Source organism: Punica granatum, chromosome 1 (genome assembly GCF_007655135.1).
Source record: "Punica granatum isolate Tunisia-2019 chromosome 1, ASM765513v2, whole genome shotgun sequence".
In the NCBI taxonomy this organism is placed as follows: Eukaryota; Viridiplantae; Streptophyta; class Magnoliopsida; order Myrtales; family Lythraceae; genus Punica; species Punica granatum.
The window spans coordinates 12,243,937-12,263,649 of NC_045127.1; the positions used below are offsets into that span (position 1 = coordinate 12,243,937).

The window sequence follows — 19,713 nt, forward strand, 5'->3', positions numbered from 1 at the left end:
TAATTCCATTAAATTTCTGCTCGAAAGTACCAAACCAATCACAAAGAAAATGACTTGGAATAAAAATATCAGGAAATTCTCGTCCCTTTCTACGACGGTGCTTTGGACGCCTGCTACTGAGAGGTAAGAATCAATATTGATATGATGGTTTAAAGAGCCCTAAAAATTGTTCAGAAAAGAATCATAATAAAATATTTTGTAAATATTCCTTTTAAAGGATGGATGTATTGGGATGATTGCAAAGGTGGTGAGATGAGCAGAAGATACGTACGGTGCAAGCCTGAATGCCCCGAACGGTTTGTCACTGATTTGTCATAAAGTGTAAAGCCAATTACCGAAGGTGTTATAGGCTATTTCTTTGCAAGGATCAATAAGCTTGCTTTCATGTGGTAAGGGAGAGTCCGCATCTCTGTACTGATAACGAACCTTCCACAACGCATCGTATACGCATCATGGAACATGTGGAATCTACTCCATTGCGCGGGTTCCTTGCATTGTGTTGCCGTTGTCGGCCTTCTATCAATTTCATAGGCAAGTGTTCTATTGAGTTCCCTGTCCCGTTTGAAGATCCCGTTCAATTGGGGCCCTGCTAACGATCAACAGTACCAGTCGACAATATATATATCTGACTAGCTAGTTCTTAAGGTTGAATAATCAAAGTCTATAGTATATTTGGTTTTAAAGTTAAGTAGAGTTGAGTTTTGATTTTAATTAAGTTGTAATGATTATGTTGTTGAATTATGAGAAAAAATATGAAAAAATAATGAATAGTTGAGAGAAAGTAATGATTGTAAAAAAAGTAATGGATAGTTGAGAGAATTTAGTATTAAAAATTGAATTGAATGATTAAAAAATTGAAGAAAAAAGTTAAAGTAATAATTGTGTTATTGATTTTTGTTGTGCAGTGGATAGAGTTAAAATTAGGATTCAAAGTGAGATTTTAAAACCTGACTTTAACTTAATTATACCCACAACAAAACAAAATAACTCATACAAAGTCAAAGGATAGTCTCATTTATACCAATTTTTTTCAAAATCAAAATCATATAACTTATACAAAGCCAAATGATGGGCTCCATACATAATCATTTATGCCACTCTTTTTCAAAATCAAAATTTGATTTTAAAATATTACTTACAAACCAAACACAACATTAAAAACTTGATTGCAAACCAAACGGACCATTAAGATCTTGACTGTTATCCTAATCCTGATGGGGCAGGACTAAATTAATTTTTTACGCTGAGGTTGTAAAGATTGTTATGAGTAAATTTATTTTTCAAGATGAAAATGACCCAACATTAATCAAAGGTTAACGAATCCAAAAATCACGAATTTTACACTTTTTTTTATTTAGTTTTAGCATTTTTTTTAAAAAAAAATACACAAACATGGCAAATGATGCCAAATGGTGATTTACATGGCAAGTTACATCATCAAAAAATCAAAAATTTAAAAAATATAGAAAATGGATAAATAAATGTTTATATTTTCAAATTTAGCATTGACTCTTATACTTTTGCAGATAAAATCATGAGCCGTCATTTTTACCATATCAAAACCGAAATTTGAAATCAATCTTCCCACCCATCCTAGGGGTGGTGACCATGTGAGATACCTCCTCTCTTAAGATTTGAGTCTGAAAGTAAATTCCATTATAGGATCAATCTTAGGGGTGGGGGCTCCACCGACTGCCACCATCCCTCGAAATAAGGTCGCCAGGAACGTCAATAAGTTCCAATGACCTGATCTAAGAGGAAGGGGTTTTTAATCGGCGGTTAGAGATATCAATACCTCATCCAGGGACGGTGACCTCATCACAAGATGTGGTGGTCACCGGTGAGACCCCACCTCCTAGATCAAGCCCGAAATTCAATTTCAATTACGGGATCTAAGGTTTTCCATAATTCGGGTCACACCGAATTCAAACCGATCAGAGGTTGGCTCGGTTCGGTTTGAATTAAATGGACAACCCTAACGGCATCTATCTCGAGCCTGGGAGCCTTAACTGTGTCAACCTATTCTAGGATGAGGTCACCTGCAACCTTAAGAGACGCCTGCGACCTTATTCCGATGGAGAGGTGGTTGCGGTCGAGGGCCCCATCTCCGATCGAGGCCAAAATTTAATTCCAATTTTGGGATGGAATTCGGATATGGTGGGCTTGCCAGAGTTCATCATCATCCCGCGAGACGAGGTCGCATGCAAATTCAAAAAGTGTCAACGACCTCATTTGGGTAGATAACGGTCGTAATCGAGGGCCCATCCTCGAGATCCAGCCCGCATTTGAAATGCAAGGCTCCCAACCCCGTGATGGAACCCAAAACTAAATCCAATTCCACATTCGATCTTGCGGTTGAAGGCTTAGCTTTGAATTCTAGATGAATCACGGGGGCAAGGGTCTCACCCATTGTTACCAGCACCCGCACTTGGATGAGTTCATTGGCACTTATTGTTATTGGCAACGGCCTCATCTCGGGGATGGTGGCTACTATCGAGGTCCTCACCCACTAAATTGACCCGTAATTCAAATTCACTTTCATGCTCCGTCCCAGGGATGGGTTCCCGCATGGTCGCCGCCCCCAGGATGAGTTTGTTTGCAATATGAAGAGGTGATAACCAAATATGACAGCAACTTTATCCAAGGATGTTGTGATCGTGTATTTGTTAAGTGTCACGTTAGCAAAGTTGATAAAAATTTGAATAGATGATAGATGGGGTGAAAAACAATTTCTCATGTTTCTTTGAAAAAAAAAAGAAGTTAAAATTAAAGAAAAATATAAAGTTCGAGATTTTCTTACTCATCAATAGAAAGAAAAACATCGCCGCCACCAACACCATACCTAAGGAATTTAATTAAAAAGAAATGAAGAAACAATGATAAACTCTTGTAGCTTATTGTGGGGACTGATTTGATTTTCAACCGATTGTTTTCTTGCTAAGACGATAAGATGTTTTCAATCTATATTGTAATTAATTCACGTCTGGGCCACAACCAAATTAATCATCCACATATTTCACGACACCTTTAGATGACGTTGCCTATGAACCATCGGATCAGAATCTTGCATAATAAACCATATAACAAAGAAGACTATAGGCATCTTGATAGACTGTTTATATCGTACACCTTTTATTTTGCTTGTTCTACTGCTCGATTTTCTTCCTAGGTTAATGATGCCCTATTGTTGTCGAATTCCAATTGGACAATTCACGCCAGTCAAATCAAACAAGAAATAACTAAAGAGTCAATTTCAAAAAGCAAATTCTTAATTTATTAATAAGTGGACGAGTAAATCTCAATCTTCTCTGGCTAATGATATCTTTGGTGGGCTTTCTAGTGACTCGTGACTAAGAGGACAAGGCAGAAGCTAATGAACTTGTCAAACTCGACCACTAGCCAAGTGCGTTACATTTAATTTAATCAAAATTATGCTCGAAAGTACAAACTCCAATGACAAAGAAAGCGATTTGAAATATAAATATCAGGAAACTCTCCTGTCCACTCCCCAAGCCGGTGCCTTGTGCAATCTGGGCCGTCCGTCCGGCACTATCCGATAGGAAGTAGAGATCGGTGTTAATTTGACGATTCAAATGACCCAAAAACTGCTCAAACAAGAGACATGATAAAAATTCCCGTAAATATTTCCGTTAAAGGATCGATGTATTAGGGCGAAGGCAAAGGTGGGGAGATGCGAGCAAGAGATACGGTCACAAGGCCGAACTATTAGTTGTTAACTGATTTGTCATGAGGCCGGTTTGGGCCAATTACTGAAGACCTGATAGGCCGTTTCTTTGCGGGTAGCGATAAGCTTTCTTGCGGTACAGGCGGTTAGCATCAGTACTGATGACGACCTTCCATGACGCATCGACATATACGCATCATGGAATATGTGGAATCTACGCCAATGCCAAGGTCCCTTGCATTCAATTCGTAAGGATCACATTGTTTGTTGTCGGGGTCGGCCTTCGATCGACTTCGCGGGCAAGTTCTCATTGACTTCATTGTCCCATTCGAAGGTCCCTTGTAATTGGGGGGCTTTTATAACAATCAACAGTACCAGTACTACGTACTGCAGCATATGTATCCGACTAGCTAGTTTTTGAGGTTGAATAATCAAAGTCTAAGATCTTGATTCTTATCCCGATCCTGATGGGGGCAGGACTAGCTGGAAAATTGATTTATTTGCCCAGGTGGTTAAGATTCTTTGGAGTAAAGTGAAATAATTTCTAGAATAGATAAAATTGGCTCACGCAAGTAATTTATAGCAGAGAGAATACAATAAATCTGAATAATATTAAAAATTATACAATATCATAAATAGAAGATATTTTTCGATATCTTTGACACGATATCCCTTGATTCTCTCTCTAATACTCCTCCGCAAGCGCAATGGGATGAACTTAAAAGGTTTAATTTATAAGTGATAGTACCTAATTCTCATATAAATCCATGATTATTCCTTTAATTTTCGATGAGAGATTAATGTTCTCAACATCCGCCCTCACGTGTAATGTGTGGTCTCTGCCTAGACGTTGTTACGTACACTTTAACACCCGCCCTCAACAAATGACCTCGAGTCGGACTCATCTTTCGTGCTCGGTTGAGGGGCACTAACACGAGGCGCTCTTTTGGCTGTTCTCGGACATATTGGACTTGACGTGGTGTTGGTGAGCATATGCGCATGGGTGCGCATAAGCTTAACTTGGGATCTGATACCATATTTAATTTTCATTGGGCTTATAAGGGATTATGCTCATTTCCTTATAATTGATGGTACCCAATTCTCATCTAAACTCATATTTATTCTTTTTTTTTCATGTGAAATTAACATACTCAACGTAAATTCATCTTCAACATGGAAATGAGCCAACATTAATAATAAAAAGAAAAACAACACCACCACCACCGACACCACATCTCAGAAATGTCACTCAAAAGAAGAAAATAATCAGCTCTCATAGCTCATCGTGGGGAGTGATTCGATTTTGGACAAATAATGCTGAGATGATAAGGTATCCTCAGTTTACTAACTGACTTATCATGATCCACTGATGACTTAGTCTTATCACGAGATGCTTCAGCTGAATTTGGACTCTTGTACTACAAATAAAGATTGTAGTGCAAGAAGCTCGGAGTATTATTGAGATACAGTATTGTGGTTATTTTGGATATCGATATTTTATATATAAAGGAATGAACGCAGGGCCAGGGATTTCAGCTTCTGCTACTCAATTCCAAGAATTACAAGTTCTCTTTGCTCCGCCACTTAATTGAAGATACATATACACACATAGAGTCACCCAAACACAGTAAAAGAAGATATTGTTTTCACCAAACCAACATGCATTAAGGATATATCATGGCTTTCTTCTGATATATGAGATGTACATATATAAATATATATATATATATGTTAGTTATCTATTGAAAAAAAAAGTGATATATATATATATATATCTCTCCCTTTTAAGTGGGCAGTGTTTTATTGTGTCTCAGGAAAGGGAGACAATAGCTCTGGCACCTCATAATATCTCCATATATATTGCTTTTCTCTTTCTCTTTTCTCCAAATAGAAAAGGAAAGAACATATATAGGAAAATTCCATAATGTATGTTAAAGTCGGGAATAAGTTTGCTGGAAAATCATCAAATTCATTGACTATTCTCACTGTAACATATAGGCCGAGTATGTCAAAGCAAAAGAAAAAGTTACATTGTTGCCTAAGATACAATCAACTAATAAGGGTAATAATAAATACAATATGATACATGAAATCCCACAAATCTCTCGGCCATGTGCTGTAATCCCGTAATAATATAAGTCTGTTGATAGTGTATAGGGGAGAGGAGCCTTAAGTTCGAACCGAACCGAATGTTATTGGATCATCGGGGTTACATGTTTACCTCACATTTGATTTCAGCCCATAACACAACTGGAAAGATGAAATGAAAATATGCCAATCTCTGTGGATGTGAAGATGCGGAAAACTGTACATAATCGATCCATTGAAAAGGGACTGATTTTGTAAGTTTGGATTTTGTAGTATCATTTGTTTCTGTTGTGATCTGAAAGGGAAAAGTTCAAATAGAACCAAAACACTTCCGACCTCCATTTTTATTTAAAAAATTTATAACGAGAATATTCGGGCTCCAATATCCTTGCACATGCATGGATAATCAGTTTCTTATACTAAATCCATATTCAAATCATTATAGTTTTATTCTTGTTCATGGACGTTCAAATGTACATGAAGATGAATGATATATCGATCTATATTTTATGAAATGTCGGTTTTTGTGAATGGGACATGTTTGTTTGTGGAGGATTATTAATTTCGTGATTTTCGGAAGAGGTTTGGAACCAATGTTGAAATGTGGGTTGATATGTGGGAGCGGCCACATGGAGCAAATGATTTTCGGTGACAATAAGGATTACGTTTATGATTGCTCTCTTAATAATTAGTGCAAGCACATTCATGTCTTTTTGCTTTTTTATAATCACGATGCACGGTTGTCAGTTTCATATTTGCACTTCAATTATTTGTGTTTCTGGGGATTAAAACAATTAGTAATTTATATTAATTAACGAATTAATTAATTTATTTTGTTGTTTTTTTGGACCATAGAGCAATCGACATGTATATTGTGTAGTAGATTAATTCGAAAAGGATCGATGACAGCTGTCTCAGCTGTAGCAACGCCCAACATCATGTGCTTTAATTCTTTCCCGGTCAAAAATTTGTCCAAACTCATGCCAAACCCTCCAAAGGCGCCGTTTTAACTTTTCTTTTTCTCTTTAAAATGATTGTTTTTATTTTTCCAACATATATTAGGGTTTATGCATGGTGATATTAACCCGACCGGGGTAATTCCAAAAGGGTATAGCTTGGTGGTGGTGAGTGTGGCATCTATACATTCCACTCGAGTTCAAATTATAAGGTTAGGCCGCAGGAGGTAAATCCCTTAAGCGGAGCATGCATGGCATGTTTTTTACTCGATCGTGAAGGTGGATTAGTCAAGATGCTCTCAAATTGGTTCGGAGGACACCACCTAATTGCAAATCAAAAGAGAAAGAATAGAAAAAGAAATTAACCTAAAGTGACTTGGACGTACGCTAGTATATATTGCCAAGCTTTTTGATATATCGAATGTATAAGCGCAGATTTATATATATATAAACTTGGGATTCTTATAATACGACATTTATTATAACTGATGCGTGAACAATAGTGCGACAATGAATTTCTTCTTGATTTATAGAGAATCATTTGATGACTAAATTTATTGTCTATATGATCACATTCTTATCCTTTGCTCGAGTTTTGATAATGTGAATGGTCGTTTCTTTTATGTTTAGTGCCATAATTATCTCGACTATCGCATGATAGTTATTGATTTCGACGGGATTTGCTATTCGTTCAATTAGAAGGGGGAGGGGTCCCACTGCAGCCATGTGGAACATACGAGTCCACACCTCACCTTCCAACAATGAAATTTTCCAAAACACGAAACGAGAAAAATGATAAAAGTTATTGATGGAAAAAAAAAAGAATGATAATATTTTATTCACCCCAAAAAAAAAGAATAATAAAAATTTTCACCCGAAAATTGAAAAAAATGATAAAAGGCAGAAAGGAAAAAAAGAAAAGGAGAAGAGAAGTTAAATATTGATGGAGTGATTTTCACCAATTACCATTTCAAATTGCGATACTATTAATTTATGAAATTAATATTAGTAGATTTCTCCAATATTCAATTCAAGCCAAAAAAGTCTCCAATTTGAGCGTAATAATTTAGATGAATAATAATCTTCTTTTTATGAAGAATCAAACTAATTTTTTCATTCAAATAAAATGTAAATAAAGATATAACGAAACTATTTATGTTACTTATTTAATTCTGCAGATATATATATATACACTATGGACAACAAATGTTCTAACTATCACCAGCGATTTATTTTGGCCGATGGGTAGGTGATATATATTGTGTTCAGACTTCAGAGGGTTCTAAATAAAATTATTTCTATTCCAGATAATAATCATAATGACTATTTTCTCGAAAAGAAAAGAGAAAAGAATTTCGGCTAAAAGGGCGAGGGAAATGAGGAACATCGCACATGCATCCTCTTTTTTGCTCACCTTTCCCTACTTGTGGATCCCCACCTCCCACATCTCCAATTAATCATTGCACGGAATACAAAAATATATATAACAAATATCAATAAATAAATAAAGATACTTACATTACAATATATCGCGTGATATGTGCACATGACGATAAATATTCAGTACTTCAATATATATCTTGTGAGTCGCTATTTTAAAAAGATAAGTCCCATACAAATACCACGGAATAGATATACATTCATGTTTACACTCATTTTCTTCATATTGTGAAAATTGGGGGTCGACACATGTGACCAATTAATTTCGGTTAATTTGAGGTTTTGTTTCTTCGAGCTCGGTTATGTTTGAGGTAGAGAAGGCCCGTGTTTAATTAATTACATATGGGCAATATTTGTTTGTAGTCAAGAATATTAGTTAATGGAGCTAGCCCTATGGAGGAAGGTTGAATTCTAAGTCTTGGTCGTCTACGTGGATTGGTGGCGGCGGAGGAAATTTATATGGCAGCCAAGATACAATTCTTGGGGAGTAAGGACGTAATATTCTCGGTAATCTTTAATTTTGAGTAGTTAATAATCGGGATATATCTCCGATAATTTTAGAATATTTGGTTTTAGAGATTTTAGGATATTTAGGTAGTTGTTTCCTCTTTTAATAGTATTCCATATCGTATATTATGGGGTATCCGATTTGGATAAATTTTTTTAGGATTTCATGTAAACGCCTATGTATATCAAATTCGGAGTTTATTGAATTACACTTTTTCTATCTTTTCTTTCTAGTACTTTACTTTCGTGACACTTACATTATAACACATTCAATATCTATCTTTCTAACACTTCAATACCATGCACCTTTAATTCCGTACAATCGTCGACCACTCAACACCTCTCCTACCCCTTTTTTAGCTTCCGGGCAAGGAACGGCTTGCACCCGAGCTTAGATTTCCGGACTTAGGTGCAGCTTCTCTCAGTTTTGTGAGGCCGAGATCCATGCGTTACAAATCTTCCGAGATTCGTGGTTATATCATTCTTAGAATCGGCTTCTTGGCCATCTGTTCTATCGAGTCTAAGTTTAGGCCTAGATTCCTTCTTTTCGGCCATTGAAGAATGAGAACCATCTTTTGCATGGTCTTAGTAGCCGTGATTCAACATAGCACGAATAAATAATGAAGAACTCATTGCGGCTAAATCCTCAAGCCGCGAGATTATCTGAGACATATTCAACCGTCTATTTCGATTATTCAAAATCTAGTCGCCGTTCAGTCCCCGCAATCTCTCGAGACTGTGGTACAACTCCGTATCAGTGAGGTCGGCTGGTGTCGCTTCGGTACTTTTTTTGGAATAGCACCCTAACACACCTGATTTTCTCATCATCTATTTGTCGGCGATTTTTTCGACCCGATAAACAATTCATTATACACAAAAATTTTCATAAGATAAAATTTATCCTTTCTCTCGACTATTTCCATCATGACATCCTTTGCGCTGTAGCTTTTTACTTGTCGAATACATTTTTTTTTTGTCGAATTAGTTATTGAGCATAAAGTGACATGAAATATGTGGACATGATAATTGTATCAAAGCTAGGAGTTGTTGGACGACGAAACATACTATGCTAGGTATTTTTGTGAAAATGTAATACGGCTCTTACTATGGTAATTCATGCAGGTGAAGATTCATCAAGGGAAGGTTAATGTTTAAGCCTTAAGATTATGAAAAATCTGAAACTATAATTTCCACCAAAATGTGAATTAATGCTTAAGATATGCCAAACAAATATGTTAACCTTATAATTTCCACCAAACAAATTATTGTATATTCTTGAGGATTACTTTTTCTGTTTTCGAAATTTTTTAAGAATTACTTTTTCTTTTTTTGGAATTGCTTAAGGATCAACTCGACCGTTCCTGCTAAACTTTATTTTTGTCGATTGTAAAAAGAAAAAAAAAAGAATTATTTCTACATATAGTCAATATCCTATCTATCACAAGTTGCAATCGCTATCCTTACTATATTTGTTATTACTATTACACAGAAAAAAAAAGGGAAGAAAAACTAATCGAAATTATGTATATTTAACATATTGTTTCATATTATAATTTTAAGAAAATGAATTACGCTTTTCATGTTTGCAAATCGTTCTTTGATTCACTAGACTTAAGTCTACGTATCACCACCACCTTTGCTGGTCGGTCGGACCTCAACCAAGGACGATGGAACCGTCAATAAATTGAACTGGAGCTCTGATAACCTTGTCGATTGTTTATTGGCATATATATTTCTTCTCGTGAATATTATCCACGCGAAATAAATAAAATTTTTAATAAAAAAATGATTCGATAGCGTACAAAAACATCATGATATCATCAACAGGGCGGGGCTGGCTGGTTGGGGAAAGTCATGGGCTGTTTTCAGTTTTCGGTTGAAACTTAACCGCATGTCGGTCGGTCAAACTCCAACAGTCACTTTCATCCCAATTTCCCCTCCATATGATATGATTCCTCCTAGCATTGGTTCATCAATGTCCATTGAAACTGGTCATGATATATTCTAATGTGAGGTAAACCACTTTTCGCCTAATTAATCATAAGTCGCATTCATACGATAAAACCAGAAATGTTATGTGGAAATCTTAATTACTACCCGCCCACTGAAATTCGAACTATACGAAAATTTTTAGTACGGGCGGTTTGGCACATGAGACTACGCGGGAACAGCCGGGAGGCTCCCCGCCATTGCTTAAATGGTGAAGCTGCTATAATTATTGGCATTATCATTTGAACAATATGAACATATGTGATGATTCTTCACATCTGCTAGATTTTTTCCTTATTTTTATGGAATAAGGGTTTTTTTTGGCTCAATATAATATTAGGAATTAAAATATTTATTGTTTTCTCAATTTTTTAAACCAAAAAAAATTACGAGAATGATAACGAAAAAGAGAAAAGTCCAAGCAATTAATAAATAATCCTCATTGCATATAATGTCTTATCTTATATTTTATATTATTATTTAAGAAAATTTTCATTTTGCAACGGCCACAACTTTTTTTAAAGTTAAACTTTATGATATTTTTACAAGAAAAAAATCAAAAAATAAAAATCACCATTTCTTTACTTCAAAAATATCTTCCATTATCCCATTTATTATCCATTTTTTAAAGAAATTTAGAAGAGTTTTAAAAGTTGAGTCAATTTTCTAGAAACAAGCAATCTTGAATTTGCGCAAAGATTCGAAAGCAATCTCACACGTGCTTTGCGCGTGCAGGATGACTAATCTTTTCTAAAAAGTGAAAATGTTTTATCCAAAAAATAAAAATAAAAATGGAATTTCTTATTTTGGTTAAAAAAGAAAAATAAATGCTTTATAAGAAGCTATTTTTTTTCCATTGTGAACTTTTGTATCTAGAGTCCAATAGATCTCAAATAATTCAGTCGAGCTGGGTCTATTCACTATAAGAGATAAATCTCCTCCAATCAAGGATTTTATCCATTCACAATACTCGGACCCGAGACTTTGTTTGAGGGAAGCAAGAGTCGAATCGGTTGAACCAATTTTTATGCTTTATCAAAAAAATTTCCAGATCGAGCGGAAATAGCCTAACGTAATTATTTCATTAGATCATTGGATAAATGAATCGATTGAGCTAAGAATTTTGTGGAAGGTAATTTTTTGGATTTAAAAAAAAAAAGAAATGAGGCGCTCTATCTTTTTATATTTCCTTTATGAAAACTAGACGGAATCCTTGCGCAAGAATAGATGGATAAGTATTTACCGAATGGTTATATCTTTTGTTTTGAGGAGGGCCTATGTTGCTTTTGCTTGAGATATCAAACTTCATTAAATCATACTTTGTAGAATGTCAATGTGCCGTATTTTTTTTCCGTATATAGAGTGAGTCTTGGGAGAAATTGTTTATAACCGGATGGCTTTATTTTGCATTTTGATAAGGCCCTATGGTACTTTTGTTCGTGAAATCGAATTTTCATTAAATCATGTTTCGATGACTGGGGAAATTTGTGCATTTATTTTGTAAATTCAATCGTGTTCATCTTATTTTTCTATACAATGGAGAATATGAAAAGATGAATATGTATTATCGGAAATAGTGAAGTAATTTTTTTTTTAAATGGCATCAATAACATAAATGCATGCACACCGTGAAAGTACATCGAACTTTCGTAAAATAAAGAAAGTGAAGAGACAACTTAATGGTAGCAATAATAGAAATGCATGCACATGGTGAAGGTACATCGAACTTCCTTAGAATAAAGCAAGTGAAAGGATAACTTAGTCACAAGTTAAGGGTGTTCGAATGGGTTAATTCTTACAACCAATGACAAACCATGAGCTTGGAGTTTTCAAGTTGAATAATGACAATCCGTACTTCAACTTTATATGTTACTAGGAGTAGCCCGCGCGTTGCACGAATATGTGAAAAATAAAAATCATTGATTCTCCCATAGGACTAATGGTTCTTCATGCTTTGACTGTTTTGTTCCAACTTCCCTCCATTCCATTTATCAAACCCATTGATTTCTTTATACAAAATAATTTATTATCTTTTAAATTATTAATGAGATGCATATAGGCTGCATTGGAAAATGCGTCAAGTTCTCTTGATATATAGATACATTCCGACATATATATATATATATTTCATGCAATAAATAGGGTTAGAGAGATAAATGTTTGTTCATAATAGGGTTTAAAAAGTCAATAATTATACAATAAATGGCGTTAAAATAGTAAATATTTTATTGAAGTGCTCGTCTACATGAAATGGAGAAGTCTCTCCCTTCTGTCGAGAGACATCCCCTAGCTAGTGGTGGGCTGCCGTTCTTGTGCCTCACGCGACAGCTCCTGTCCCCCACTTTTAAATTTTTTTAAAAAAAATTGATGCAATGGCCAATTTTTTGGCTGTTGGATGTAATTTTTTTGTTAAAAACTTCATAAAAATTTCTTATAAATACCTAAGAAATTCCACTTCAAATTCTCTCTATTTCTTCCTCTTCTACGATCAAAGAGAAAATGACCGATCCAAATTAATTTCCGAACGCTTTCGAGTTCTACATCCCAAATCATAATTCCCCCCAAAATCCAAATCCTCAAAAGCCGAATTTTCACCATTCAAATCCAAATTTGCTCTCTCCAAATCCCAATTTTCTCCATTAAAATCCCAATTTTTCCTATATGAATTCAAATTTTCCACAACCTAATTATCATGGCGGATATCATTATCCTAGGTTTTATCAATATCCAGTTCCATCGCCGTATTATGGACATGCGGGTTCACCCACCAAATTTATGGGTGACACTGAGTCCGCATCTACGAGTACTGTGGCTCTGATCAATCCCCACATTCGACACTAGGGGATTCACCGTTCACTCATGTTCCAATGAGCGGCCTAGAGGGTATCGACCCCCACGATGATGATAATAACATTGTTGAAGGTCAAGACACAGGAGTTGGCAATTCGATTAAATGGCAGTGGGAACAAGATGAGCTACTAATCAAAGGGTGGCTATTATACAGGAAATATTATGTGGTCGGCGACGATCAAACCACCAGGCAATTTTGGGACAAAATTCACTACCATTATCGCTAACACAGCAATGCCTTTTCTCGAGGAAAACGAAAAACTCCTACAAGCAACGATGGTGCAAAATCAAGCAATACGTCACAAGCTTCAGAGGGTGTTATCAGACTGCTGATCAATGTCATCAAAGCAGATTAAATGAATATGATATCATGGAGGTGGCACACAAGCTATTGAAAGACAAACACAACATAAAATCAAATTTCTCCTTCTTGTTACATTGGAACATACTTAGGAAGGAGCCAAAATGGAGAGCACTTTTTTATCCAACTGATAGTTCAAAGACAACTAAGACAAATGCTTCTGGGGGTTACACGACATCGTCCAAACCCGATGAAGATGGATGCCCTGTACCTTGTTCAGAAGGCAGAGACGCTGCAAAGAGAAAGAAAAAAGGTGAAGGTAAATCTTCTCTTTCTGCAAATGAGGCGTTGGAAGTTATCTTTACCCGATTTGATTCGAGATCTTCTCTGTATGATGACATCATGAAGATGAAGGCAGAGGAGTTCGAGTTGAGACAGAAGGAGTTGGAGGCCAAGAAGATCGAAGCCGACCTAAAGAGGGAAGAACTTGCAATAAAAAAAAGGCGCGCCCAATCGGAGGATATAAAATTGTTGTCGCATCTCATTTTTATAGACAAGTCTATGATGCCTCCGCAAGCACGTGCCATTCATTAACAGCTGATAACAAATCTTATGGAGAAGTTGTACCCCTCTAACATGCCATGCGTATTTTGGCTTATGGAGTTGGAGCTAATTCCATTGACAAATATCTCCAGATGGCCGAGAACACTGCATAGAATGCTTGGAAAAGTTTGTCTTCAGCGTCGTCGCAGTGTTCGGGGGTAAATACTTGTAAATGCATAATGCAGCCGATGTAGAATGCTTGCTACGAATTAGGGGGCTCAGGACTTCCCAGGTATAATGGGTAGCATTGACTGCATGCACTGGTAGTGGAGAAATTACCCGAATGGTTGGCACGGTATGGATCGGAGTAGTTATCATGGTGATCCAAGCTTACTGCTTGAGACAGTAGTGGGACTTGACATGTGGATATGGCATGCTTTTTTTTGGAATAGTCAGGTCCAATAATGATACCAACATTTTAGACCGGTCATCGGTCTTTGATGATATGCTACAAGGTTGTGCTCCAGATGTACATTTCACTATCAATGTCAACAACTATAACATGGGATATTATTTAAAGGATGTTATATATTCCCAGTGGGCAACATTCTTTAAAACAATCCCTTGACCACAGTCAGAGAAGAATAAGTTCTTTGCCAAAGCTCAAGAATTAACGCGGAAGAATGTGAAACGTGCATTCGGAGTGTTGAAGGCTCGCTTTGCAAATATACGTGGCCTTGCTAGATCGTTGTCCCAAGAGAAGCTCAGAGTGATTATGAGAACTTGCATCATATTGCATAATATGATTGTTGAGGATATACGAGAAACATATGATGTCAATGTTGATCCAACAACCTTATATGATGAATCCCCTAACGGCGACTTACCACAATCGGAGCAAGGACAACAAAAATTTTTCCATTACAGGAATTTTTCCAAAATAATATCAGGCTTCAGGATATAGAAAAGCATCGATAACTACAAGCCAATTTGAGGGAACATATATGGCAACGACGGCAAAATCACGATGGGATGTAATTTTTATAAAAAAAAATTATCGTTTCGCATGTAATTTTTTCTTAATGGGTGTATTTTTCTTTTTGCATCTTGTATTTTTTTAACATTAGGTAATATTATTTTGTTTGCATGAATTTCAATTAATTAACATATATTTTATTCTAAATTTTAATCTTTTTTTTGTTATTTTTAATTAAGAATATATATTAATTATATATAACAGTAGTTATATGCATTTAATTAATATAATATGAATGTGGGATCAGATCAAAGACACAAATACAGTAAATGCCTCTCCTTTTCTTTGGAGTTTGTTTCCGTCTAATGTATCGCTTATGTGGCAGTATAGAGTCCAGTTCAGATACAAGGGAAAGACACCCCACATGAAAAGGCCTTAAATTCACATGACATGGATAGTTTTAAATAGGGGTGATCGGGTCCGGGTACCCTGTATTTTTCACGATACCCGGACCCTACCCTGTAAGGTACATGTTCCAAAATTTTGGAACCGGACCCTACCATGTTGAATCATGGAACCGGAACCTACCCGGAACATGTATTATACCACAGGTTTCGGGTACCCTATTGAAACTTGTAAAATTTTTTTAGTAGTGGAATGACATAATCTACCACTACCAATACTGCCCGAATTCAGCATAAATGAATTCACATTGACCTAGTAGTGGAATGACAATCTCACAAAGCCCCTCCCCTCTCCCGAAACTAACCAAATGGGAGTTCCTACTCTCTTCTCTCCTGATCTATTCCTGTCCTATACAGTTACGGAAATTACAAGACCATAGAAGAGAAATGAGTCCTCCGACTCGTAGTGTTGGCAAAGAATGTAGTCATCAAAGGATGAAATAGCAGCCTTGCCAAAAGTAACAAATCAGAATTCTGATCGAACGACTCTTAGCCCCCTTCTTGTGACCAACCAAATATTCATATTCAACATAAGAAAGATATGTGCAGGCATATTCGAAAGACAACCCTATCTTTCACAATTTTTGATCTACAAGAATTAAATTTATGAGTAAATGTTGTCCCAGAGAAAGGGCTGCAGTGCGAAATTAGAGTCTCCATATACTTATCATCTGCAAAGTCTGATGATGTGTAGGTGATGGGACCACAATTGCCGAGCTTCTGTTCAGAACAAAGCAGTGAAAAAAAAAAGAACCTAAGTAATAAGATTACATCAAACCACTTCGAACTTTCCATGCTGGAAATGCTTAAAGAACATGAGGCAAATGCCAATTCATCCAGAAACCACAGTAGATTGTTTAATTAACCAAAATAACTCTACCAACCAATGAAATAAAACACAAGAGCCTCATCAAAACAAACATAAATGAAATCATGCATCTAAGAGCAAATGTGGAAGCATGCTAAAAATAAAAAGCTAAGAAGACTGTCGTAGCTTGTCGTGATGAAAATTCTAAAAATTATCTGCTAATGCAATAACCAATTAAGACTATGCATCAAATAGCACAAAGAATTCGACTTTTGCACCAGTTATAAAGCAGATTGTATAACAACTGAATCCTGAAACAAGCAGCCAAATCATTTATTAATATGGACTACAGAAATTACCATGTTGACAACAGCTTGGCTCGAAAGGAACTCAAAGACACCATCACTCGCAACGACAAAGAACAAGTGATCTGATCTTAGTTGAACCACAAATACTTCTGGATCAGCAACCATTGGAATCGGATTACAACCCTAGCAAGAAAGCATTTGATAGATGCCCACTCTAAGCACATAAAGCATGAACTTGTTTACCGCTTCTAATTGACGCCAAACTAGAAAAAACTTTCAGAATACCTGAAGGAGAGTGAAGAAGCGTCTCCCTACGACCTGACCAGCCGGAGGTGACCATGAGATCGAAGAACCAGACTCCGGCAAACGAAAACCTACAAAAAAACGAAACTTTACCTTGGCAGAGCGTAGGAGATGCTCTGGCTTGGCACAAAGGACGAAGCAAAAGGCTGAAATTTAGAGGAGAGATCGAGAGAGAGAAGATGGAGACGCCTGGGTAGGATTGGAGCTTAGCTCAGAAAAATCGAGAAAGGGGAATGGAGAGAAAAGTCAGCGAGAACAGAGTGAGAACAACAGGGGAGGCGGAGGTGTTAGGGTTATAGTTTCAAGATTATTTTTTTTAAAATTAGTAACCGGATACTGGTTCCGGTTCCGATTCCGATTCTGAGTATCTTACGTGCAAGAACCGGAACCGAAACTGGTTTTCACCGGTTCTTCATTTTAATACCCGGACCCTATCCAATTTTCAATACGAGTTACCCGGATCCTACCATAACGGGTAGATTCCGATCGGTTCCGAGTATACCCGGTATCCGTGCACATTCCTAGTTTAAAATAATGGACAAATGCATGAATCCTAGTTAAAAGTACAAGATGCGTGTCAAATCAAGTTACTGAAGAGACACTTTATCACATTTTAAGAATTATCGAATGGAATGATTCGAGCCAATTACATCGTTTAATCAAGAGTTGAGGGTTCTCGAATGGAATTCTCACGGTCTTCCCTTCAAACTTTATATATTATATATTGATATATTGATATAATTGCAAAAATAATACTAATGACAATATCAAAAATTAATAGTACCAATTATTATAAATATATAAAGAAAAATTTAAACTTCCAATAATTGTTTTTGTAATAAATATAATAAATAATTTATCCCTCCTTCCTCTGGCCCTTTCCTATCAACTCCTCTCCTCCCCCACTTCTCTTCCATTTCATATACTCGGCACCTCACCAACTCCGTTCCGTTCCCTCTCTCTCTCTCTCTCTCTCTCTCTTACTCTTATCTGCGGGATTATCATTCTCCGACGGAACTTCCCTTCTCCTTCTCATCCTCCTCAGAATCGATCGATCAATCGCTCGCCCGGTGATTGCTACTACTCCTCAAAAGGTATAATCTCTCTCTCTCTCTCTCTCTCTAATCCCTGGCTTTTGATATCTGTTGTTGTTGGTGGCGATGACGATGATGATTGGAATTTGGAGCTGACCGGTGTTGATTTGATCGTTCAATTTGATCGAAACTTAAAATCTCATATTCTCCATCGTTGTTGCAGAGATTCCGATTCGTGCTTGTTGGAGAAGGGAAAGAAGGGAATATCTCAGCATCGGCATCGTTCTGACAGGCCAATCGTCTACGTCCGGATACTGAATCTCTGACCAGTTTGAAGGAGGAAGGGAGAGGAGGAGGAGGAGGAGGAGGAGAAGTTCGGTATCCGCATAGAATCGAGGGATATGATGTCATCACTGGTGGCGAATCCGGTGGCAAGCTCTGATCGGTCCCGCGATTCGAGGAGGAAGAAGAAGAAGAAGGCGCAGGTTCAGTCGCGAGCTCAGGAGAGCACTCAGCCGTCCTACGCCAAGTGGAAATCCGAGTCTCAGCAGCAAATCTACTCCTCCAAGCTCGTCCAAGCGCTGTCTCAGGTCCGGCTCGGGGACATGGCGGCGCCTCCGCGTGGCCGAGCTGTCCGTGAGGCGGCCGACAGGGCGCTGGCTTACGCGGCCAAGGGGAGGACGAGGTGGAGCCGCGCGATCCTCACGAACCGGATCAAGCTCAGTAGGTTCCGGAAACAGAGGAGGCAGAGATCCGCGTCGGCGATGGCGGCGCTCACTGGAAGCAGCCGGTCGAAGAAGCCGAGGGTCAGCGTCCACAGGCTGAAAGGGAAGAGCCTGCCGGCCGTCCAGAAGAAGGTCAAGGTTCTCGGCCGGCTGGTCCCTGGCTGCCGGAAGGAGCCGCTGCCGGTGATACTCGACGAGGCGACTGATTATATAGCGGCACTTGAGATGCAAGTGAGAGCCATGAGCGCACTCGCTCGGCTGCTTTCCGGCGATGGCTCGAGCTCTAGCTCCGTCTCCGAGCTGCCGCCCAGCGGATAATGACGACGGCGATCTGCCAACAGTCGCCATGCCTGATTTTATATATTTTTTTTCTCCTTTTCTTTTTATTCATGTTTATATCGTTTTCATCTTCTCCGATCGACATCGTCTTCTCAATCTCAAATCTGTTAAATACGAATGGTTCTCTGCCTCTTTATCTTTTCCATCTCATAAATTAATTGTAAACCATACCTTAGATTTTAGATTTTTCTTCTCGCTTCTGCATTTTCTTAATCACAGGCTTTTCGATAACCGATAATTTTTCGCCATCCCACATTGAAACTAAATAAAACCGGACCAAATCTTGGCATCCCTGATCATGTTCACTTGAATCTACGCTTCAAAAACAATGGACATGAAAATCAGGTTGATAAACATAAAACGGGATTTTCCGTTATACATCTCGACAGCAGCCACA

General features: G+C 37.4%; 1 protein-coding gene and 1 long non-coding RNA gene across 2 annotated transcripts; one reads left to right on the top strand and one right to left on the bottom strand.

Moving 5' to 3' along the window:
* Positions 1 to 16,302: 16,302 nt before the first annotated feature.
* LOC116192975 lies at positions 16,303 to 17,444 on the bottom strand. Its single transcript, XR_004154178.1, has 3 exons — positions 17,201 to 17,444; positions 16,967 to 17,098; positions 16,303 to 16,519 (listed from the first exon to the last, which is right to left on the bottom strand). It is a non-coding gene; the product is annotated as an uncharacterized LOC116192975 (long non-coding RNA).
* Positions 17,445 to 18,092: 648 nt separating this feature from the next.
* Positions 18,093 to 19,498, top strand: LOC116192974 (transcription factor bHLH148-like). Its single transcript, XM_031521690.1, has 2 exons — positions 18,093 to 18,312; positions 18,476 to 19,498. The coding sequence occupies exon 2, from the start codon at positions 18,654 to 18,656 to the stop codon at positions 19,293 to 19,295; it is 642 nt and encodes a 213-aa protein (XP_031377550.1). The 5' UTR covers positions 18,093 to 18,312; positions 18,476 to 18,653; the 3' UTR covers positions 19,296 to 19,498.
* The last annotated feature ends 215 nt before the right edge of the window (positions 19,499 to 19,713 follow it).

Bases quoted from the DNA above. Each gene is read 5' to 3' on its own strand.
- LOC116192974 (XM_031521690.1), top strand. From the start codon at position 18,654: ATGATGTCATCACTGGTGGCGAATCCGGTGGCAAGCTCTGATCGGTCC.